At 45.8% G+C, this 25,296-nt stretch overlaps 1 protein-coding gene across 1 annotated transcript; it reads left to right on the top strand.

The window, feature by feature from the left end:
* Window positions 1-21,890: 21,890 nt before the first annotated feature.
* Window positions 21,891-24,993, top strand: LOC135805999 (uncharacterized). Its single transcript, XM_065320125.1, has 2 exons — window positions 21,891-22,130; window positions 22,805-24,993. Exon 2 carries the CDS (start codon window positions 22,957-22,959, stop codon window positions 24,442-24,444), a length of 1,488 nt encoding a protein of 495 aa, XP_065176197.1. The 5' UTR covers window positions 21,891-22,130; window positions 22,805-22,956; the 3' UTR covers window positions 24,445-24,993.
* Window positions 24,994-25,296: the final 303 nt, after the last annotated feature.

The raw sequence follows: 25,296 nt of genomic DNA, 5'->3' as shown, positions 1-25,296 counted from the left end.
TACTATGTAATATCTACTGACCTCTAATCATGTCACATGTACACGTACACGCACTGCATGACTCTTGTCACTCCTTTGCTGACAAGCCTGCAAAGCTAATTATTATAATCACTTCTCACCACTTGTGTTTCCCTTGCGCTTGCTGGATTGCATACTACATATCTTTGCTAGTTTAGATCATCACACCTATATTATGTACATGTAGAACTAACACCCACATGGTGTACTGTACCTCCCTGACCCTGACTGAGGTCATGAGCACAGACATGCCCCTTTCTAAATCCGGTTTGCATCCATTTGCTAATGCCCTCCCTGGCCTCTGTTCCCCTCCAAAGTTCCGTTTGCTTCTTTCATCCTTATACATTTTAGATACTGTTGCTATGCCTTCCCAAGTTCTGTTTGGACTGACACAACAGACTTTTGCCCTTTTTCATGACTCATGGCTCATGCAGACGCTATGATGATCTCCTTCCTTTTCGCCCTATAAAAGCTGCCATGCTTTACTCATTTCTTCAGAGCAGAGCAGAACATAAGAGAACAGAACAGAGTCCCTCCTGGCAGATTGAGCCGGAGCAGTTGTATTCCTTTCCGAGTCCCTCCAGGCAGATTGAGCCGGAGCAGTTGTATACATAACTTCAGGCAGATTGAGCCGAAGAACATAATATTAACCAGTCTTCTTGTGTGTGCCTCCTGATACCACTCGGCGACCTATTACACATGCACAGTTGCACACATCCTGTATCGCCATGTACAATGTATGTACCAGATAGTGCAGTGCTGGACGGAAACCACACGGCTCACGTACATACTTGCATTATTTTACTTCTGTGACTACTTTCTCCCCCGTTTTCCGATCTTCAATCGACTATAAGTATAACTCTAGATTGCCTTGGAATTTTGGGTTCAAATTTTCACAGGTTGTTTCTCACACCTTCCCGGTTTAGAAAAAGTAGCGTTTTATGCAAAACTCGCGAATTTGGTTTTTCAATTGAAGTCCCTACCAAGTACGTTATTTTCGACGTGACGCGCAATTTCACGTCAAATTTGGCGTAAAACTCAAAATTTCGACGTGAGCAGCAGGTCACTCGCGTTGATTTTTCGTATTGACGTGACGTACCATCAGCTACGTGCGCGGCTGTCAAGAGCAGGGAGTCGTAAAATACCGGTATTGATTTATTTGCCAATTCATCAGCTTTGGAACACCGGATGATCCTGCATGGTCTCTCCCTGGTATTCCATACCACGGGCTCCCAGCACTACCCTCTTTTAGCACTACTCCCACCGCCATTGCCCAACACATCCGTCGCCTAAAGCCCAAGAAGGCGGCAGGTGCAGATGGCATATCCCATGAACTCCTAAAAGCCCTGTCTCCTAGTATAGCTATCCCTCTCAGCCTAGTTTTCAACCAGTCCTTCGCCACGGGAAGCTTCCCTGATATCTGGAAGGCAGCTGTGGTTGTGCCTATTTACAAGAATAAAGGCACTAAACTGTCTGCATCCAATTACCGGCCGATTTCACTCCTTTCCACCATTTCAAAGCTCTGTGAACGTGTGGCATTTGGCCACTTATACCAACATGTGAACCCGGTCCTTGACCCGTCACAGTCTGGATTTCGGCGAGGCGATTCGACCGCCTGGCAGTTGCTGAGGCTTGTGCAGAAGCTATATGAATGCAAGGATCAGAAGCAATTTAGCCTCCTATGTTTTTTCGACCTGAGCAAAGCATTTGACACTGTCTGGACAAGGGGTCTCCTCCATAAGTTAGCAGCGTTTGGCGTAGCCGGGACGTGTCTGCAGTGGCTCACCAGCTATCTCACTGAACGTCGACAGAGTGTCCGAATTGGACATGCCCTGTCCGCCCCTCTAACAGTCCACTCTGGAGTGCCCCAGGGCTCTATCTTGGGGCCTCTATTGTTCATAGTATACGTTAATGATTTGGCAGGTTTGGATCATACCTCACTCTACGCGGACGATACAGCGCTCCATAACCGAGCCAGGCTTATTGCAAGCCTGCGACTCGCTACAGTATCACATTAATCAAGTTGTGCGCTGGATGTCGAAGTGGAAACTCCGCCCCAATGTGTCGAAAACGGCAATCCTTTGTATCCCCCCACGACCCTCCAGTGACCTCACCCTCTTTACGACTCGGCTTTTTACTTTCCCTGATGATCCCATTGCTATCAACATTGTTAAAAATCACAAACACCTTGGTATATTTCTTGATGAACACTTGTCCTGGGATTCGCACGTAACCTATATTGAAAAGCGAGTTTGTTCCGCGATAGGCTGCATTTCTCCTCACATCTCCCATCTACACCATGGTTGTCGAATACAAATTTATCACTCTTATGTTCTTCCTTTGTTTGATTACTGCTCTCTCGTTTGGTCCTCCGGTCTATCCTCCGCTCTTATGCATCGGTTAGAAGTCACCCACCGTAAATTACTTCGATTAATATTTCGCATGCCCCCTCTGACCTCCTCTCAGATGCTATACATTTTGGCTTCCTCTTCCCCCCTCTCAGAACGCTTTCCCCACTCGGCATGCAAATTCATTCACCGTATGAAGCTTCAACTTGCTCCTCCTCATGCACTTGCGCATTTAAGCTGGTTCAATAATAGCTCGCGTACTAGATGTTCTCTCCATTTCCCACTTGCCAGGTCATCGATCCTTTTAAAATCCCCTCTGTTCAAGTCCTATTCTCATTGGTCTCGGCTTCCGCAGGAGGTAAAGTCTCGTGACACCTTCGCTGCATTTTGTTCCATTCTGCCCGCGCCTAAGTTGAATTGAATTGAAATCGTTGTTTTCCATTGCTAGCCTAATCTTCATACTGCTCTCTCCAGGTTCCTATAGTACTCCTTTTGTTTTCTTTTCTTTTCTCTTTTTTTTCTTCTCCTTCTTTTTCTCAGTTGTCCCCACCATGGCTGGTTAAAATCGCCCGCATCACATGCTTATTGGCACTATGTCATCGTGATTGTGAAATAATAATAATAATAGGAGAAAGGGAAAAGGACATATGGAAACGAGTTAAGAGTAACTCTCCACCACTGTAACTAGATACTATATACAGTCAGAAAGTGCAACAACTAGGCACAAAACTGACAGAGTACTGAGACATTCGACGTCCTGACACCTAGCTTCAACACATCTCCGTAGCGCTAACCGACAGCCTTCCAACTTGGAAGGTTCGAGGTTATGGAAAGACCAAAGAGGGGAAGGCAAGCGCAACGAAAACGAGCACAAGCTACAGTCCAAACGGAACAAAGAATGTCGATTGTCACTGGACGATGACGAGACCAGTAGGCGATTTGACAAAGCGGTCTAACTACAATTCGAAGCAGCAAAGCAGCACACCACCCAACTTGGGTGGGTCAAAAATATCAAAGATAAGTTAAGAAGGGGGAAGCTTTGCGAGAACGAATTGTACGCCTACTGGTCTCGTCATCGTCCAGTGACAATCGACATTCTTTGTTCCGTTTGGACTGTAGCTTGTGCTCGTTTTCGTTGCGCTTGCCTTCCCCTCTTTGGTCTTTCCATAACCTCGAACCTTCCAAGTTGGAAGGCTGTCGGTTAGCGCTACGGAGATGTGTTGAAGCTAGGTGTCAGGACGTCGAATGTCTCAGTACTCTGTCAGTTTTGTGCCTAGTTGTTGCACTTTCTGACTGTATATAGTATCTAGTTACAGTGGTGGAGAGTTACTCTTAACTCGTTTCCATATGTCCTTTTCCCTTTCTCCTTTTATTATTGGCTCAATACCCGAGTTTCAAATAATAATAATAATAATAATAATAAATAATTTGAATTCGGTATCTCAACAGTACACTGTACATTGTACAACTTGGGAAGATCCGAATGACATAGATACATAAACATTTGGAGGAAATATCTTCGACTCTTATAATTATACAGTAGAGAGACGAAAGCCACAGCAGGATAGAGGACGTGACGTCAGCCAAGCAGAGCTACCACGCTCGGAAACAAGCTCAAGCTGAGCCGCATGTTGTACCGCACCTTCACCGCTCACAAACCCCTCCTTCAGCTGTTGCTGTGATGCCCGAGCTGCAGTGCGGACTTGACGTTTGGCGGTCTTGGTAGCGTCTGCCACACCAGCTAGCGAGGGATCTGCCTTAACAATCCTTTCCCTGAGCTCATTAGTGACAGCTCGGGAGTGTGTCCGGGTAAAATCGGATAGCCGAGACACCTGACATGTCCAGTTGGTGACCTTTGACTCTACGAACCTGCTGACAAACTCTGGAGTGCCCAAAGCCGCTCCCAAGTGACGACAGCCATCTCTGACGATCTGGACACCAGTGTCAGCAAAGAGTGCAACTGCCTCATCGTATGCGCGCTCCTTCACCAACAGCAAGGATTTGCTGGCGTTGAGGTGGTATCCATAGGCTTCTCCTTGCTCAGTCAGCCCATCCCACCAGGTGCGGAGGGCTCGAAGTCTTCCACCGCCGGAAGAGTCATCCGCGTACCACACCTGGGTGATGTCGGGTGAGCTGACTGCCTGGACCAAGGGTACGATGCCAAGGGCGTACATCGGCACAGCCACCAGATCACCCTGGGTAGTGCCTTCACAGGATAACAAGCATTCACCATCCACAAAGAGCTTGGCCAGATGGCGGTAAGTATTGATGATTGTGGGGGCCAGGGATGGGCAAAGGTGGCGAATGTTCCTTAGGCAAACCCGTCGGTTAAGTCGATGAAACGCGTTCGAGGCGTCAGCCAATAGCACACTATCCACCTCGTCATCATCGAATACATCATGCATGGCATGGGTGGCCGCTTCGATACCGCATATGCACTCTTGTCCAGCGCACGATCCTTCTGACGACTTCCCCAATGCCGATGGAGCGCACCCCTGGCCATTTATCCAGCCGGATCAGGCGGCAGGCAGTGAACGCCTCGAGCGATAGCAGGTCCACCTATGTAGTGGCCAACCGGCGTGCGCAACTAGCCAGGGAGTCACACCGCGTGTCCGATGCTTCCGAAAAGGAGTGACCATTCTCCGCCAATTATCTGCATCTACACCAGAAAGCCCCGCTGCTCCATGAGTGTGCAAAGCAGCCTTTCGGATGGCCTCACGCCGGGACAGGTTGTCGAACATAACAGGATGCGGTTGAGGCGGCGGAGGGCCTGAGATTAGGGCCTCAGGGCATGGAGGGCGTCCCTAACGGAAGTGGTCTCGTCCACAGGGTCATCTAACTGCAGGAGGCCTGTTCTCGTTTCCACAGACAGCATGTGCAGCGCAGACTTGAGCTTACCAGAGTGGACAAGTGAAGCAACGCTTCTGGCTGGATCATCGGTGTTCCTCTTCGAAGACCCATCACGATCGCACAACTGCTGTTGTATGGTGCGGGTTTCGTGAAGAAGAGATTCTCCCAGTCTCGTAGGCGGCGACGAAGGCAATTCACGCAGGGGTGTGAAGGAGGGTTGCTGTCCGTTTTTGCAGAAGGAGCTGTTGGAAGACCATTGCGATCAGGAAAGCGTGACGTTCAAATGGCCCTTGTTCACCGAAACAGCGGAAATATTGGCTCGCATAAAGAAACCATGTTCTGCTCTACTTTACGTGGAGGAGTCACGTGGAGAAGTCACGTGGAAATGCGTGCATGACAGAATACTGCGAATTTCCCCTTCCATATTTTAATAATAATACTGGTACATGTAATAGCACATGCATGAAGATCTGTACATCGTGACATTCCGACAGATCCTGAAACAGTCAAACTCAGGAAATAGCACTATTATTATCACTCAGGCTGCAATGTTCAATGACATACACTGAATCCACTGGCCCGTCCCTTTTATCCTCCCATCCATACTGCCCTTACCATCCTTTCCCTCAACTGCCGCTCAGTGGTCAACAAAGTAGCGGAACTCACTGTTATGTGCAACATCTACTCTCCGGAGGTTATATGTTTGTGTGAAACATGGTTGTCCCCTGCCAACCTCTTCTCATTGGCAGGCTACACAGTTCATCGACGGGATCGTCCCACCTCTAATATTCGATCGGCCAATCCTACCAGAGGTTATGGTGGGGAAGCCATATTGGTGAAAGATGGCTCCTTTACATCGGTGAAGCCTCTGGCGAATCTTCAGCAACCGGGCTTGGAGGCCATCTGGCTTGATCTTCGCACAGCCAACTCACCCCAACGTCCACTCGTAGTCTGCGCCACCTACCGACCTCCTGGTGGTACCCTGGCGGATATCCAGGCATATTCTGATGGTCTGGAAGACTGCCTTCTGTCGCTTGATCTACCTGTATCCACACTACTCCTCACCGGTGACTTCAATGCCCATAACTCGAGCTGGTTGGTTGGTGATCGGACAACCCCGGTGGGTCAGTGCCTTGAAACCGCCTTCAGGTGCTTCGGATTAGAGCAACTGGTCAACTTCCCTACGCACTGGAGCCCAAGTGGCCGGTCATCTTGCTTGGACCTCATCGTCACAAATTCACCCCAGCAGTTCCTCTCCGTTGGTTCAGCCGCTCCACTGGGTAGCTCTGACCACGTGCAGCTCATCTGTCGAGTCCGTCTCCCCGTCACGTCCAAAAATCCAACCCTACAACATCACTTCCTCCCAACATCTACCCCTACACCCCCAGGTTATAATTTCAAGTTGGTGCCACGTTGCGTATGGGATGACCTGAATGCTGAACTTGCTGATGTCCACTGGAAATGTCACCTCCGCAGCTCGCACGTGGATGACGCTCTTTCGTCTTTCCACTCTATTCTTAGCAGGGCCATGGAGAAGCACCTCGGGTACTTCTCCCGGCGTCCACTCTCCCCCTCATGCCGACGTTTAGGTCAGCCACCTTGGGTTGATGCCCCCCTCCGTGCCGCCATTAAGGCAAAGCACGATTTCTACAGTGTGTGTAAGAAATACCCAACCCAGCTTAACATGCATGTATATCGATCTCAACGGAACTTGGTGAAGAGTCTGACTCGATCGAAATACCGGGGATACATTCGGTCCGTACAAGCTACGCTGCAGGACAAAAACCGCCCATCACTGTTTCAGTTCGTGAGCAAATTAAAAAATCATAAAGTATCTCGTGACATCCCGACACTCACCATTAGTTCTACACAGCAGGCTACTACCTCTTCAGCTAAAGCCACTGCATTGAACTCTCAGTTCGCCTCAGTGGCCGTGCCTGATGACCCTTCTCTACCCATTCCCCCCATTGCCGAGGAGTCGGGTGAGGCTGACCGCCTCACATCTGTCTTTACTACGACTGCTGCCATCCGACGTTACATTCGAAAGCTCCCGTCTGACAAGGCGCCAGGCCCAGACGGCATCACTAATCTGGTATTAAAGTCCCTTGCGCCCTCAATAGCATACCCCTTATGTCTGATTTTCAACCTATCATTCCGCACTGGTCGTTTTCCCTCTGCATGGAAAACAGCTAATGTTATACCGATCTACAAGAAAGGGTCCCGCCACGAAGCATCAAACTACCGTCCGATATCTCTACTGTCCTGTGTTTCCAAACTCTGTGAGCGCGTTTTCTACGACCAATTGTACTGTCATGTCTCGTCACGTTTGAGTTCAGCTCAGTCCGGATTTCGCAGAGGCGATTCTACCACCCTCCAGCTGACGCGCCTGGTGCAATTAGTGTGTCGACATCGGGATGCTGGAGACCTAGTCGGGATCTGTTTTTTCGATCTTGCCAAGGCCTTCGATACCGTCTGGCACCGGGGGCTCTTGGCCAAGCTTCGTGGATCGTTTACTGTAGACGGCAATCCCCTGCTATGGCTGACATCTTACCTAACTGGGCGAACGCAGTACGTCACGGTACATGGGACGTCCTCAGCCGACACAACAGCACTATCCGGAGTTCCCCAGGGTTCCATCCTCGGCCCCCTTCTTTTTATCTTATACGTCAATGATCTGCCCGCAGCTGCCCCGGGCACATCACTATTCGCAGACGACACAACGCTCCTACGGGCATCTCCTAACATCACTGGCCTGATGAGTAACCTAGCTAACGGGATTCAAAGTTGTTGTTGTTGTTGTTGTGTTTATTTTAATTCGCAAACCAAACGGGCAGATCTGCCCAATGAAAAGGTGGCGAATGCAGATAGAAAGCAGTAATAAATGAAATTGGGGACTGATGTAATTAGGATAGAGGTGGAGAAAAACTAAGCCAGCTGATCATCAAACAGGACGTTTGGTACTCTAGGTACTAAGGCCAGTAAGTGTGTGCGGGATCATGCTGGCGCGGAACTGGCGGAGCGTGGAGATGGCACGTACATCGCTGGGTAATGTGTTCCACAGCTGGGCGCCCCGGAACGCGAGGCAACCCTTGCCGAACCTGGTGGAAACTGGCGGTTGGCGCAGACCCATGGTGGAGTGCAACCTAGTTGGGCCAGCTGACGAAGGAACTAGGAGGGCTTGCAGTTCAGAGAGTAATTTCCTGGATGTCGTCTTGGCGGTTATCGCCCAATCTGTCTAAAACTAAAATCATGCTCTTTCCTTCTCAGCCTGATGTTCCGCCCCTCCTCCATCCCACTTTCCCCCACCCTATAGACATAGTCTCCAGCCATAAGCATCTTGGCATTTTCATTGACTCTAATCTTTCATGGGAACCCCACATCGATTACATATGTAAACGATCAAGTTCATCTTTAGGAATCCTCTCTTCTCACTGTTACCATCTCCCAATCTCTTGTAAACTCCTCTTTTACTCAGCTTACATACGCCCCATTTTTCATTATGCAGATACTGCTTGGGCTGGAATTTCCACAACCCGTGCTGAAAAGCTCGAAATTCAGCACAAAAAAGTTCTAAAAATCCTCCTCCGGAAACCCCGCATGCTCCCATCTTCCACCCTTTATGCCTTTGCTCACACTACCCCTTTGTCTAAGAGACGTAATTCACATCTTGTCACCCTTATCCATTCTCTCAAACTCAATCTGTGTCCACCTCACCTCCACTGTTTCAACTGGTTTTCTTCCCGTAGCACGAGAAACTCCCTTTCCCTTCCGAAACCCAAGTCCTCCTTTCTACTTCACTCTCCCCTTTTCACTGCGTACTCTGCGTGGCTGGCACTTCCCCAAGAAGCTAAGGACCTTTCTTCCCTCCGCCTTTTTAAGAGCCTTGTCGCGCCTTGACTTTGATTTTGTGTTTCTCATTTTGTTGCAATCACTACTTATCCATGCCGGTTCCTTTTTTCTTCTCCTCCCCTTCTCCCTTCCTTGCCGTGGTTGGCTAACACCCTCTCTCTTTGTATTGGCCGGTGTTCTCACTGTGCTATGAGATGCTGCAATAAATAAATAAATAAATAAATATAGACATATTCATAAATGACATCTTCAATACCCATGAGCTACATTGTATATGATAATGATATCATTATATCATCGTTCTAGCTCAATTTCTTTCCCCTGTCATAGTCCTGTTTATCATGTTCAGCATAAGCGAAGTTGTGGATCATGCTTGCATGGTTGACTCCAACGCGTACATGCAAGTAATAATAATACTTTAAAAGTAATAATAATAAATAGCACATTTCGCGTAGTAGAGCACTAAATAAAGAAATTCAGTGTTTTCCGCTTCTGTCTTGTGAGCATCATCAGCAAGGTGCAGTAGCTGCTGATACTGATTTCTCCTCGGGTGTCGAGCTGCACAGTTTCTTCCAGTCTGTCTTGTCCGCTGCTTGTTGTCGGCACCTGGAAAGGTCTTCCATGGTCTTCATTGGCACACCCAGCTTATTCAGCTGAGCGACCAGACTTGTGTATTTGGCAGTTCATATTACTTGTTGGCGGTACTCGCGCTCGGGTGTTTTAATGTTTTATTTTTTTATTGGGAACACAGGCCTACAAAGAGACATGTGGAGACAAACACAAAACAAGACACAGGGGATGTAGGGACGATGTGCCGATGTACCATGATGTACAGGGAGCAACTCGACTGACAAGGGGTCTCGGAGTTAGCGTTGCTACCTGCCATCGAAAAAAGGGGGGGGGGGGTTGCAAGCAGTGCTTAGTGTGCCACAGTGACAAGTGATTCAGCCTGACTTAGAATATTGTTTCCCTGTCTACGCCTCTCACCTATCAGCACAGTCCAGGGAGCGATTGTTTACTCTGTTCCGTAAAGCTGTACCAGTTACCTGCGGGGCTTCATACCATGCTGCTGTTCCTGCTCTTCAAATAAAACACCTTGAATGTCGATACATTTATCAATTTCTTACGTTTACGTTTATTTGTCATATTGTTCAGCCTGCATCATAAAAGCAGTCTTTTTCCCTTTGCCCACCTCTATGCGGTCAACTCGTGGAACTACAACAAACAATTATTATTTGCCAATCTGCTTGTTTAAATCCATGGTAGGGCACAATTATTTTTCTTCCAGAGCATCCTTTATGTGGAATGCCCTCCCTGCTCACTTGAAGCGAATAGAAGACATTAGATCATTTCTACAGAACGTTTGCACGCTCTAAGTGACGACAAACTGGCTATATCTCTATATCCCCTCCTTTTTGAAAATGTATTTAAAACATGAATACTGACGCACTTGCCCCTTCTGTTCATGTCTTGCCCCTTCTGTTCATGTCTTGCCCCTTCTGTTCATGTCTTGCCCCTTCTGTTCATGTCTTGCCCCTTCTGTTCATGTCTTGCCCCTTCTGTTCATGTCTTGCCCCTTCTGTTCATGTCTTGCCCCTTCTGTTCATGTCTTGCCCCTTCTGTTCATGTCTTGCCCCTTCTGTTCATGTCTTGCCCCTTCTGTTCATGTCTTGCCCCTTCTGTTCATGTCTTGCCCCTTCTGTTCATGTCTTGCCCCTTCTGTTCATGTCTTGCCCCTTCTGTTCATGTCTTGCCCCTTCTGTTCATGTCTTGCCCCTTCTGTTCATGTCTTGCCCCTTCTGTTCATGTCTTGCCCCTTCTGTTCATGTCTTGCCCCTTCTGTTCATGTCTTGCCCCGCTCTAACAATAGTTCATGAATCCGCAAAGTCCACATTCCCTCTCCGTTTTTCTTTCCTTCCAGTTTCATCTTCCTTTCTGCTCGGTTTTACTTTCTCTTTTCGTTCGTACCTCTTGACATTATTTTGTTCTTTGTACTGTTGTCAGTGTTGAGCCAACAAACTGAAATAATAAGACCAAACCCACCTCTCTCTCCCTAGTACAGGTAGACTCCATTTAATTCGAACCTCAAATTGCCAGGCCCTAACTTCGAATTATCCGGAACTTCTAATTATCCAAATGCAGCCCCATGCACTGATATGTATGTGAAAATGCTTGAAATCGCATGCTGAATATTTTTGCACATTTTTATTTGCATCAGCGAAACGTAGGTGGTCGTACCGCGCCGGTGCGCGGTCATGTACAACGGATCATCAAAACACTGATCGACACAAAATCATTTTGACATTATCTTCATCTTCTAGTGAAGAAGTTGCCAGTCACTGCAGCTTTCCTGAAACAATTTCAACGGAAAAGAACTGCGCTGCCTAATCCGCGTCATGAAAGGCCGTTGGACAGCAGCACGTCGTTCTGAAGAACGGAAGTGGAGGAAAGGCATAGACAATATTTACGACAATAGTGTTGTTGTGCGCCAACATCTCCGCGCACGAGCTGGCGCGGTAAGAAAGGCCATCGAGATCCGCGAAGAGAGTCAGCCACCTGGAAGAAGTCGTCTTCAATCAAACCTTTGCAATTTGCCTCGCAAGGGCTTGAATCAAATTTCGAGAGAAGGTGGGTTTCTTGAACGCTATAGTCGATCCTGCAGCGGACCATCGATCGATTTTTGAGCTACTCTTGGCTAGAGAAGGAGAAAAGAATGAACTTCGAATTAAAAGGATAGCAACTCAATCTCACTTCGAAATAATCGTTCAAAGGACATAGCCAATGTACTGTAAACAGCTCTTCTGTACGAAGACTGGGTTCGAATTATCCAACCGGCGCACTTTTCGTACTTCGAATTATGCATTCGATTTTGACTTGAAGTGACTTGCAGAAGATCGGTACGACGAAAAAGTTCGAATTACACGGAATGTTCGAATTATACCGTATTCGAATTAGAGGGAGTCTACCTGTATTCCATTTCTCCACAACTCCCATAGAATATGTAGCAGGGAGCCCTACACATACGGTATGTGTAGGGCTCCCTGATATGTAGATAATCACAGGCATTTAGCCCTTTCCCAAAGGTGCTCTTTTAATTCGCACTTACAAATTATAGTGCTTTTCGTGTCCCTCAAAATATGCTGAAAAAGTGCTCTTTTTCCAGTGAAAACAGGCAAAAAGTGCTCTCTTTTCAGTGAAGCATAGCTATATACATGTTCAGATATGAACCCTACAAACTGCTGAGAAATGAATACGCACTCTTCCATTTATTATTATTATTATTATTATTATTATTGTAGAAGAGAAAAGGACATATGGATACGAGTTAAGAGTAACTCTCCATCACTGTAACATGATACTTTATACAGTCAGAAAATTCTTTGTTCCGTTGGGACTGTAGCTTTTGCTCGTTTTCGTTGCGCTTGCCTTCCCCTCTTTGGTCTTTCCATAACCTTGAACCTTCCAAGTTGGAAGGCTGTCGGTTAGCGCTACGGAGATGTGTTGAAGCTAGGTGTCAGGACGTCGAATGTTTCAGTACTCTGTCAGTTTTGTGCCTAGTTATTGCACTTTCTGACTGTATAAAGTATCATGTTACAGTGATGGAGAGTTACTCTTAACTCGTATCCATATGTCCTTTTCTCTTCTACATTTATTTATGGCTCAACATCCGAGTTTCATATTGCACACCTGATGAGCCGTCACGAACCATACGGCGAAACGTACGTCGTGTGAAACAACTTGTTTTGTAGTCAACTAGTCCATCACAATGTCATGCATGAGGAGTACTGTAGGAGTTTGGCTTTCGGCTTGTACAATTCGTTTTCGCAAAGCTTCCCTTTCTTTACTTATCTTTGATATTCATGACCCACCCAAGTTGGGTGGTGTGCTGCTTTGCTGCTTCGAATTGTAGTTAGACCGCTTTGTCAAATATCGTACTGGTCTCGTCATCGTCCAGTAACAATCGACATTCTTTGTTCCGTTGGGACTGTAGCTTTTGCTCGTTTTCGTTGCGCTTGCCTTCCCCTCTTTGGTCTTTCCATAACCTTGAACCTTCCAAGTTGGAAGGCTGTCGGTTAGCGCTACGGAGATGTGTTGAAGCTAGGTGTCAGGACGTCGAATGTTTCAGTACTCTGTCAGTTTTGTGCCTAGTTATTGCACTTTCTGACTGTATAAAGTATCATGTTACAGTGATGGAGAGTTACTCTTAACTCGTATCCATATGTCCTTTTCTCTTCTACATTTATTTATGGCTCAACATCCGAGTTTCATATTATTATTATTATTATTATTTAAACAATCGACGAGGAGACAATAGTCGTAAAATGGCAATAAATAAGATAAATTGTGCACTCATAACAACAGCAAAAATGAAGAAAGTCAAGTTCCATAACGTTTTCTTGTGACTGTCATCAGTGGAACGCCGTCACATAAAAATGTAATAACTAAAACACACACTTATATACATGTAGCTAATATGGTTTCAGGTAGAAATACAGCAGCTAACAGGTACAAAAAGAACGAATCAAGGAAAGGGAAGCGGTGTCGCGAGGAGATGGAGACTGATGACGACGAATACGAGTGCGATGGGATGGACGGCGGCATTGGAATGGAGGTGGAGGATGAGAGTAGTGATGAGGAGGAGTTTGATGTTGACAAGAGGAAGTCTGCAGTGTACAAGCATTTGGTGTCCAGTCCAGAATGTCGTAAGGTGTTTGACGATTCCTGGTTTAGTGTTATTCGTTGCGCACGTTTCTTCAAGCAATTGCAGGTGTTGGAAGCTGTGTATATTCGTACTCGTGACCCTGTGCTATGTAAACAGAAAGAAAACGTTGTATCACTCACACTCTTCAAGTAATACACACGCACCATTACATTCATTCACACAGTATCACATTCATCTGCCACTACCTTTCTCACATACACTATATTCACACATTGCAAAGGTGCAAACTTCCCTTTTTGTACCTGTTAGCTGCTGTATTTCTACCTGAAACCATATTAGCTACATGTATATAAGTGTGTGTTTTAGTTATTACATTTTTATGTGACGGCGTTCCACTGATGACAGTCACAAGAAAACGTTATGGAACTTGACTTTCTTCATTTTTGCTGTTGTTATGAGTGCACAATTTATCTTATTTATTGCCATTTTATTATTATTATTATTATTATTATGAAATGACCCAAAGGCAATGTGCCTATCGAGGGGTTCATTTGATTGAAAGAACAGTAGATGTAGATGTATGTACAAAGACAAGTAGGGATTGATGAGGAGAGAAAAGGGGAAAATCAACTGCAAGGTGGCGGAATTCCGTTGATTGCATAAGCATAGTCAGCTGTAAATTTCCTGAGGGCAGCTTTGAACTTATAGAGCGAGGCTTCCGATGTTAGACTGGGGCGTAAACAGTTCCATAGAATAGCAGTTCGGAACATGAAGAGAGACTTAGACAATGATTTAAATTTGGGAAGAATGATTTTATTTGGTCGTCGCTCACTATTCGTAATCTTGAAATGGAAATCAGCAAGGTAATCACGATGATGGAAAACATATCTGTGAAAAGTAGTGAGACTGATGATTTGACGACGATAGGCTAGTGACTCTAGGGAGCATTTAGAATTTAAGACAGATTTGGAAGAAGTGTAATCAAATGCAATTTTTTCTTTTTCAGTAGAGCTCTAGCAAACCTTGCCAGTAATTGATCAAGAGTGGTCATGGGTTTCTTATTAGATCCAAACGACCACACCGTACAGCTATATTCGATCACAGGTCTTACGAACCCTTTGTACAGTATGATCATTGCCGAAGGCGTAAGTTGCTGGGACATTATTGACAGTAGGTGCACTCGATATCTGAACTTCGAAGTTATTGAGGCGACATGGGTCCACGAAAGGCAAAACAGGAAGTAAAGTTCAAAAAATCCACTTTTTACAGCATTGGACATTGTGTACACCGGGTACAAGCTTCACCAACTAATTACTTGTTGCCCCCCAAAAAAACGGCGTGCCAAGGCCCATCGAGCACTCGGAAACTGTGATCGCATGCATGAGCAAACAAATTTAGCACTTTATCAGCTAAAAATGCTCAAAAAGAGCGATATTCACAAAAAAAACGCAATAAAGGGCGAAAGTAGCAATGAAAAATATCAATTGTGCACTCATAATCATGTATAAACAATTAAAATGAAACAATTCCAGAACGTTTTCGTGTGACCATCATCAGTGGAACATCGTCACATAGTAAGAATCACTAAAACAACCAGTTATATAGCTAGAGTAACATGAAAAGAAGCGTGAGAATGCAGCACAGCTAGCGGTTATGCATAACGCGTGTAGTGTGAACCTTTGCAGTGTATCTGAGAATGGTAGCAGTAGATGAATGTGGCAGCTGTGAGTGCGTGTGAACAAAAACTGGTGAGTGCGTATTATTTAAAAAGTGTGAGTGCTACAACATTTTCTTTTTGCTTGCATAGAACAGGGTCACGTGTGCGAATATATACAGCTTCCAACACCTGCAACTGCTTAAAGAAACGCGCGCGACAAATAACACTAAACCAGGAATCGTCAAACAACTTACGACAATCCGGACTGGACACCAAATGCTTGTAGATGGCAGACTTGCTCTTGTCGATGTCGAACTCCTCCTCGTCCGTATCACTCTCATCCTCCACTTCCCGTTCCTGCTCACCCTTACTTTCCTCCTGACCATCCTGTTCATCCCCATCATCATCCTCCATCTCCATCTCCTCATGCCATCGCTTCTTTCTCCTTGACGTGTTCACTGCTGCGCCCGTACTTTCACCTGCCACTACTGGTTCCGCCTTCTCCATTTTTCTCAGTCGTGTCTCCGCTAGTCTCTGGCTTCTCCTCAGATTCGTTTTTCCTCCATTTTCATTTCGTTCTCCTGGTGATCTTTCCGTTACCGCCATCGGGTTTGTTAATGAACGGTCGTCCGGTGGTCTCCCATGCCGTGTTGTTGTCGTCAAGAGTGACACCAGATTCGTGTGTTGCGCTACTGTTGAGTCCGGTGTTGTATCCGTTTCTGGTTGTGTTGTAATACTGACAGGCGTAGTAGTAGGCAACGGGTGTTTTCTCGGCCTCCCACGCTTTGGCCTGCCTGCCCTGGCCGCTTTTGACAACAAGGACAATGGGACGTGTTGTTTGATACGTTCGGACAAGTGTTGAAGCGTCCTGCCAACATACCGACTACCGCACTGTCGGCATTCAAAATGATAAATGAGGTGACTCAAATGATGGGTCGGCAGGACGTCCTTCAACACCGTGAACGAACGTATCGTGGTGAAGACAGTTACTACATTCACTGCATAGTACGTCTTCTGGACAATAGACTTGACAGTACGACTGACCTTTGTCGACTCCGCGCCTTTCCAAGGCAGGCACAGGAAGACACGACAAGGAGCCGGGCCGATTGTCAGTTCCTTACGGGGCGCATTGTTCGTGAGTAGTTTCGCTAATAGTGATCCTGGATATCCGTTCTTAAGAAAGACAGAGCGAAGGAAATCAAGTTCTGCTTGCAGTTTACTCTCGGAGCAAATGCGTCTTGCCCTGTCAGCTAAGTTTCGGACTAGATTGGTCCTTTTGCTTCTTTTCATGTTACTCTAGCTATATAACTGGTTGTTTTAGTGATTCTTACTATGTGACGATGTTCCACTGATGATGGTCACACGAAAACGTTCTGGAATTGTTTCATTTTAATTGTTTATACATGATTATGAGTGCACAATTGATATTTTTCATTGCTATTTTACGACTGTTGTCTCCTCGTCGGTTATTTAAAGGGCGAAAGAAACGGGCTTTTCCAAAAAGGGCCTAAAAGGGCGAAAAAAAGGGCGAGCACCTTTAGGAAAGGGCTAACAGGCATCTTGGTGTCCTTTTGACATCAACCTTTCCTGGAATCACCATGTTGCCCACACATGTAAGAAGACTAGACAGGCCATAGGTATAATATTATACTCACGCCACGCCCATCTTTCTGCCAGCTGTCGTGCTCTTTTTTTATAATGCATAATAAGCATTATGGAAACGAGTTAAGAGTAACTCTCCACCACTGTAACTAGACAGTCAGAAAGTGCAACAACTAGGCACAAAATAGGCCTTGGCGGATAATGCTGGCAGAAAAATTGGCAGAATTCGGTACTTTTTCTGGTAAGTTTCATGCATGTTTGGTATGTGGATAAAGAAATGGAGCAGAATTCGAGGAATTGCCCGCCATAAGGTTTGTATGGTTCTGCCAATTTCGGTGCAAAAAAAGCAGAATCTGCCACCTTTTCGAGCATTATCCGCCAAGGCCTAGCACAAAACTGACAGAGTACTGAGACATTCGACGTCCTGACACCTAGCTTCAACACATCTCCGTAGCGCTAACCGACAGCCTTCCAACCTTGAACCTTCCAAGTTGGAAGGCTGTCGGTTAGCGCTACGGAGATGTGTTGAAGCTAGGTGTCAGGACGTCGAATGTTTCAGTACTCTGTCAGTTTTGTGCCTAGTTATTGCACTTTCTGACTGTATAAAGTATCATGTTACAGTGATGGAGAGTTACTCTTAACTCGTATCCATATGTCCTTTTCTCTTCTACATTTATTTATGGCTCAACATCCGAGTTTCATATTATTATTATTATTATTATTTAAACAATCGACGAGGAGACAATAGTCGTAAAATGGCAATAAATAAGATAAATTGTGCACTCATAACAACAGCAAAAATGAAGAAAGTCAAGTTCCATAACGTTTTCTTGTGACTGTCATCAGTGGAACGCCGTCACATAAAAATGTAATAACTAAAACACACACTTATATACATGTAGCTAATATGGTTTCAGGTAGAAATACAGCAGCTAACAGGTACAAAAAGAACGAATCAAGGAAAGGGAAGCGGTGTCGCGAGGAGATGGAGACTGATGACGACGAATACGAGTGCGATGGGATGGACGGCGGCATTGGAATGGAGGTGGAGGATGAGAGTAGTGATGAGGAGGAGTTTGATGTTGACAAGAGGAAGTCTGCAGTGTACAAGCATTTGGTGTCCAGTCCAGAATGTCGTAAGGTGTTTGACGATTCCTGGTTTAGTGTTATTCGTTGCGCACGTTTCTTCAAGCAATTGCAGGTGTTGGAAGCTGTGTATATTCGTACTCGTGACCCTGTGCTATGTAAACAGAAAGAAAACGTTGTATCACTCACACTCTTCAAGTAATACACACGCACCATTACATTCATTCACACAGTATCACATTCATCTGCCACTACCTTTCTCACATACACTATATTCACACATTGCAAAGGTGCAAACTTCCCTTTTTGTACCTGTTAGCTGCTGTATTTCTACCTGAAACCATATTAGCTACATGTATATAAGTGTGTGTTTTAGTTATTACATTTTTATGTGACGGCGTTCCACTGATGACAGTCACAAGAAAACGTTATGGAACTTGACTTTCTTCATTTTTGCTGTTGTTATGAGTGCACAATTTATCTTATTTATTGCCATTTTATTATTATTATTATTATTATTATGAAATGACCCAAAGGCAATGTGCCTATCGAGGGGTTCATTTGATTGAAAGAACAGTAGATGTAGATGTATGTACAAAGACAAGTAGGGATTGATGAGGAGAGAAAAGGGGAAAATCAACTGCAAGGTGGCGGAATTCCGTTGATTGCATAAGCATAGTCAGCTGTAAATTTCCTGAGGGCAGCTTTGAACTTATAGAGCGAGGCTTCCGATGTTAGACTGGGGCGTAAACAGTTCCATAGAATAGCAGTTCGGAACATGAAGAGAGACTTAGACAATGATTTAAATTTGGGAAGAATGATTTTATTTGGTCGTCGCTCACTATTCGTAATCTTGAAATGGAAATCAGCAAGGTAATCACGATGATGGAAAACATATCTGTGAAAAGTAGTGAGACTGATGATTTGACGACGATAGGCTAGTGACTCTAGGGAGCATTTAGAATTTAAGACAGATTTGGAAGAAGTGTAATCAAATGCAATTTTTTTCTTTTTCAGTAGAGCTCTAGCAAACCTTGCCAGTAATTGATCAAGAGTGGTCATGGGTTTCTTATTAGATCCAAACGACCACACCGTACAGCTATATTCGATCACAGGTCTTACGAACCCTTTGTACAGTATGATCATTGCCGAAGGCGTAAGTTGCTGGGACATTATTGACAGTAGGTGCACTCGATATCTGAACTTCGAAGTTATTGAGGCGACATGGGTCCACGAAAGGCAAAACAGGAAGTAAAGTTCAAAAAATCCACTTTTTACAGCATTGGACATTGTGTACACCGGGTACAAGCTTCACCAACTAATTACTTGTTGCCCCCCAAAAAAACGGCGTGCCAAGGCCCATCGAGCACTCGGAAACTGTGATCGCATGCATGAGCAAACAAATTTAGCACTTTATCAGCTAAAAATGCTCAAAAAGAGCGATATTCACAAAAAAAACGCAATAAAGGGCGAAAGAAACGGGCTTTTCCAAAAAGGGCCTAAAAGGGCGAAAAAAAGGGCGAGCACCTTTAGGAAAGGGCTAACAGGCATCTTGGTGTCCTTTTGACATCAACCTTTCCTGGAATCACCATGTTGCCCACACATGTAAGAAGACTAGACAGGCCATAGGTATAATATTATACTCACGCCACGCCCATCTTTCTGCCAGCTGTCGTGCTCTTTTTTTATAATGCATAATAAGCATTATGGAAACGAGTTAAGAGTAACTCTCCACCACTGTAACTAGACAGTCAGAAAGTGCAACAACTAGGCACAAAATAGGCCTTGGCGGATAATGCTGGCAGAAAAATTGGCAGAATTCGGTACTTTTTCTGGTAAGTTTCATGCATGTTTGGTATGTGGATAAAGAAATGGAGCAGAATTCGAGGAATTGCCCGCCATAAGGTTTGTCTGGTTCTGCCAATTTCGGTGCAAAAAAAGCAGAATCTGCCACCTTTTCGAGCATTATCCGCCAAGGCCTAGCACAAAACTGACAGAGTACTGAGACATTCGACGTCCTGACACCTAGCTTCAACACATCTCCGTAGCGCTAACCGACAGCCTTCCAACCTTGAACCTTCCAAGTTGGAAGGCTGTCGGTTAGCGCTACGGAGATGTGTTGAAGCTAGGTGTCAGGACGTCGAATGTCTCAGTACTCTGTCAGTTTTGTGCCTAGTTGTTGCACTTTCTGACTGTATAATTATAGTATCTAGTTACAGTGGTGGAGAGTTACTCTTAACTCGTTTCCATATGTCTTTTTCCTTTCTACTTTTATTATTGGCTCAATACCCGAGTTCCAAATAAGCATTATCATAATTATATCTTGCCACATTTTGACTAATGCTGTACTGCCTGGACAAATCTATCTACTGCCAAGAGCAGAAACCATATTATGTTATCCTCGACCAGACCTCTCCTAGAAAGACAACGAATCCCGATGTGCTGTCTTATCCATCGTAATCGACTTTCCAAAATACCCCACATCTTAAACAATTTGACTGGTTTCGACAGGATAGCTCCACTAGGAACCAACTCTCCCTTCCTCTAGCCGGCTCTTTGGCATTGCAACACTCCCCCTTTTCAATGCCTATTCGCAGTGGTTTTTTCTGCACTAGGAGACAAAGGGCCAGCATTCAGGAACGCCTTTTGCTTTAGACCACAATTTTAGTCCATATTTGCTATATTATAGTCCATATTTGCTTCTTTTTCTTCTTTTCCTTTGACTTCTTACTCTTTTCCTTGCTAGCTGTGGTTGATCAAGAGGGGTAAGCAGCAGCATTCGGCCGGCTGTGGTTGGCTATAAAAACCCTGCAATCGCCATGCAAAGTGGTCATTGGCTACCCCAGCTATGTATTGCTTGGAATAGAACTAAACCACCAAACCAAACACAGCCCGGTGACTTGTTTTATCTACAATGTTTTTTTGTTTTTTTTGTTTTTTTTTTACTAGCGAACACAGCCCTACTAATAATCAGGGGAAGAGGACAACTGAAGTGACACTGGACAACAAGACAAAGACAATGTAGCTTCTCCTCTATCTCCGCTGCACAGCCCAGAGATCTGTTTCTAACTACCGTGATGTACATGTACTTGAAGTAGGTTATTCTCTTTTCTCTCTCTCTCTCTCTCTCTCTCTCTCTCCTTCTCTCTCTCTCTCTCTCTCTCTCTCTCTCTCTCTCTCTCTCTCTCTCTCTCTCTCTCACTCTCTCTCTCTCTCTCTCTCTCTCTCTCTCTCTCTCCTTGGTCTAGGCTGGGATGCTAAAAAAGAATTAGTGTAGAGCCTTTCTGTCCACTGCTTGACAGGCCATGTACAAGTATGGTGCACATGGATACACGTGCGTGGTACTTGGGAGCTCACCCAGCACTGTGTACAGTACATGATTGTACATTGTACATTATAAGTAGCTAGATAGCTCTATGACAGCAGGAGTATGACGCACGAACAAGCCGCTGCATGCTATCCTATGATACGCACGATATGCAGATATTATCGAGCAGCTGACCACGAAGCCCGGATCGAATGCTGACCACGAAGCCCGGATCGAATGCTGAGCACGAAGCCAGGATCGAATCATCCCGATGACTTGTTTCGGATCTTATCGGGGTCAGGTATACCCCCGGCTGTGTCCGATCCCACATTCACAGCTGCAGACTTCTACGTACAAGTAGTGCCTGTACATGTACTTGTATGTCCTGGGGCTGTAGCTGTGGGACCGCTCTCATTCGACGACCCGGACCGACGAGTACATGTATAACTCTAGTATAAGACTGTGTGCATGAGCCCAGACTGGGCCAGAGTAACAATAGTGTGACAACGACTCGCTGAAGTGCACCGTTGTCAGGCGTCTGGGGTGTGTACGGCGTGTCGCAGTGAGGCCGAGGGCAGCATGAGTATGGGCCGCCATTCACGGAATATCCATAGATGTACATGTACGTGACTGGTGAGCGCTCGAGCGTTGGCAGTAGCGTTGGCAGTAGCGTTGGCAGTAGCGTTGGCCTGTACGCCTGTAGGTCAAAAGAAAGCAGCTCGAGGTAGGAAAGAGGGCAACCAGATCAAGGTTAGTGATGTTGCGTGCCTGCTACACAATACTACAGTCCCCTCCAATAGTAATACAATAATTGCACTACATTGTAATGCAATCATGCAGTATTGAGGTGAACGGTCCACATGTTTGTCGAACGATTAGAAGATGAATGTGCCGTGTAGGCGTTGACAGCGTTGTTGCTGATTGTCACCTCAGCGCGGCGAGGTTTGTTGACTTCGAAAGTAGCAAGCAAGGGAACGACAACTAACTTCAGCCAGTTCAGGTCCCAGACAATTACTTCAGCCAGTTCAGGTCCAGTTCAGGTCCCAGAAACCGCGAAACGTACATATACAGGTAGCAGCAGAAAGGCATCGTGACGTGATTCGGTGGAACATAAAAAGATATCGTGATTCGGTGGAACATAAAAAGATATCGTGATTCGGTGGAGCATAAAAAGATATCGTTGACTCACAGTGATACAGAGTGACTACTCGCATGCACTACATGTACTGAAAGGCGAGCCATGATCAATTCCTAGAACTACAAGGACGAGAAGCTTGGCATCGCTTCAAACCATTAAGCATTAGGCGCGGTAGTATATTCCCTTTGTTTCTACTCTTCAGGCAGTATGGAGTTGGATACGCCTGTTGGGTCACCGGATTATTACTGTATCACGTATCTTCTCTTTTTGATTCTTGCTTACGCAGGTGTGGTCTAAATTGAAGCATTGTAAGCTAAACCCGCCGTCCCTACAGCAGCTACTTGCATGACCAAGCATGACGAATAGCCGCCTGACTGGTCATCCGAACGTCCACTTCTAAACCTGACTTTCAACAGACGCGCGCATGCAGGATATGCAATGGAAATTCACATCTGCCCGGTTCTGTTGATGCTTGTACTGGCGTACCTGCTGTTATCTGACGTAGCACAATATGCTGCTGCACACAGCACACTCGGCCCGGTGTCGACATTCAGGGACATTCCCATTGTGCCGTCGAATGTTCCGAATTGGCGTGCGGACTTCCTGCGTCCAGTGCAGGCTGTACGGCCTGTCCTTAACCGCACACTCGTGTCTCCTCTCGCACTGGCTCTATCAGAGGAGCTCGAAAACACCCTACATTCGGAAGGCAGTATGAGCGGTGGCAGTGCTAGCTTGGCGCGGCTGGGTCTTCACGGCTGTTCATCGATCACTGGTATACACCTGCTACAAGGGAATATCCTTCGGAAGACGGCCAATCGCGTGAGAAAAACGACATTGTTCTTCCGACGCCACCTGCTTCTTCACAGCTCCATCACCACGTTGCTATACACAGCGCTCGTGGTATTTAAACGGAAACCCACTTATAGTACTTTAGACTCTGATCAGGCATATCCGACAAATACACCAGCTGCCATGTTCAAGATCAAGGTAACTTTCCGCGCCCGTGGGACGAGGATATATAATTGCAAAACGAATATATCACTAGATTTCAGTAGTGCCCTGGTGAACGGTACGATAGAGGAGCTATTCACCTTCAATATCAAGGATGTTCTGCCGTATGTTGTAGCGCAGAGACCTGACGATGTCAGAGCAACCCGCCGTAAGGTGAAATTGTTCCTGCACATTCGGCCGACGCGGGAAACGCGGCGCATCTACCCATGGTTGACCGGGGATATCTCGACAATTCGCCGTCCGACATTGGTATTCGTCCGTGGAGCAGACCCCAATGGTTCCTTATCCTGTAAGATTCCAAACAATCCCTGGCCACTTCATGTCCGAATCAGTCATAACGAAAACCTGTATCGCGGGAAGGAAGCCAGCGACAAGCCCATCCATTCAGCACCTCACATCATCCATTCAGTACCTCACATCAGTGATGAGGTGAGCAATACCCCGTCGCTCCCAGGAAAGAAACGACATCCCTCCTGCCTGCACTCGACCTGTTCCAGAGTTTCGCGCGTCTTCGACTTGACGCTGTTGACAGAGTTTGCCATTTCTCCGAACCTACTACTGACGTCCGATGCAACTCGACTGGACATGGGGCTTTGCATCGGATCGTGCCGTCTCTCAGTCTACCAGCACTCGTCCTGCGACAAGCCGCCAGCGACTAACCACGCCAAGATTGTGGGCCATATCCTAGGCCTACCTGTGAGCTCCGAGGCAAATGATATCGAAAAGAACCACTATCGAAGCCAACTCTCAACACCATCATGTGTACCTTCGCCGGACCAGCTCACGTCAAAGTGGTTACTTTACGCAGTTAGTGGAGAAGGTGCATCAGAGGAAGCTGACTCTTACATTGACAGTGGCATTGTTCTGGTGCCACGACTGCTGATACCATTGGTAGATGGCTGTTCGTGTGTCTAGATGGATACATGTGTTGTCAAAGCAAAGTATACTATAGCATACCCTAATATTTCATTTACCGTTCTAAATATTACGAAATAGTAGCAGTTCTAAACACAATATCGCATGTACTCGTACTTGACTTGAGGACACCAGAAGGCTACAAGACTTCAAGTATTTTGTTGAGCCGCAATCCACAACTTGACTTCATTAATACCCAATTCATATCCTTGGCTGTTTATCCTAGTATCATTTATGGCATGTTGACGTTGGCGTGAAGCAGCGGAACTGGCCGGTTATACTTTTAAAACAATAATATACAATACATGCACTTCATGCATGCACAATACATGCACAATACATGCACTTCCGAGTCGGTCTTGGTGAGTTACAAACTATTACCGTACTCACATGAACAATCAGGGAGTAGATCTACTACTCCCTGGTTACAATAGAGCTTTACAGAAATTGCTAGAGAGATTGCTCGCATGAATGCAACCGTTATTGAAGAGTGTTTTTTAAAGATTACATACATGTAATTACTTCAGAAGTATAATTATGGTACACACACTTGAGAGGAATCAAAAGTGTTTCTGCTGCGCTGTAACTTTGAGTTTCACGGTTTTAACCGATCATCAGACATGCAGCAACTTGACTACAATTTTCAGAAGATATGATTGATAGGCTGCTAGCTCGGATGATGGCGCGAATGAATGATCCGGGCTGATAGTGTGATATGAAAATGGGGCTTACCTCCTATCTCAACAATATGACTCAATCAGTCAAGCTTGGTCCAGTCCTCTCGGATTCTATCCCTTTTTGCTCTGGTGTACCGCAAGGGTCCACTCTAGGACCGTTACTTTTCCTGGCCTT

Source organism: Sycon ciliatum, chromosome 1, assembly GCF_964019385.1.
Source record: "Sycon ciliatum chromosome 1, ocSycCili1.1, whole genome shotgun sequence".
In the NCBI taxonomy this organism is placed as follows: Eukaryota; Metazoa; Porifera; class Calcarea; order Leucosolenida; family Sycettidae; genus Sycon; species Sycon ciliatum.
Note: the sequence above shows the minus strand (reverse complement) of the source record. Positions and strands in the feature narration are given on the sequence as shown.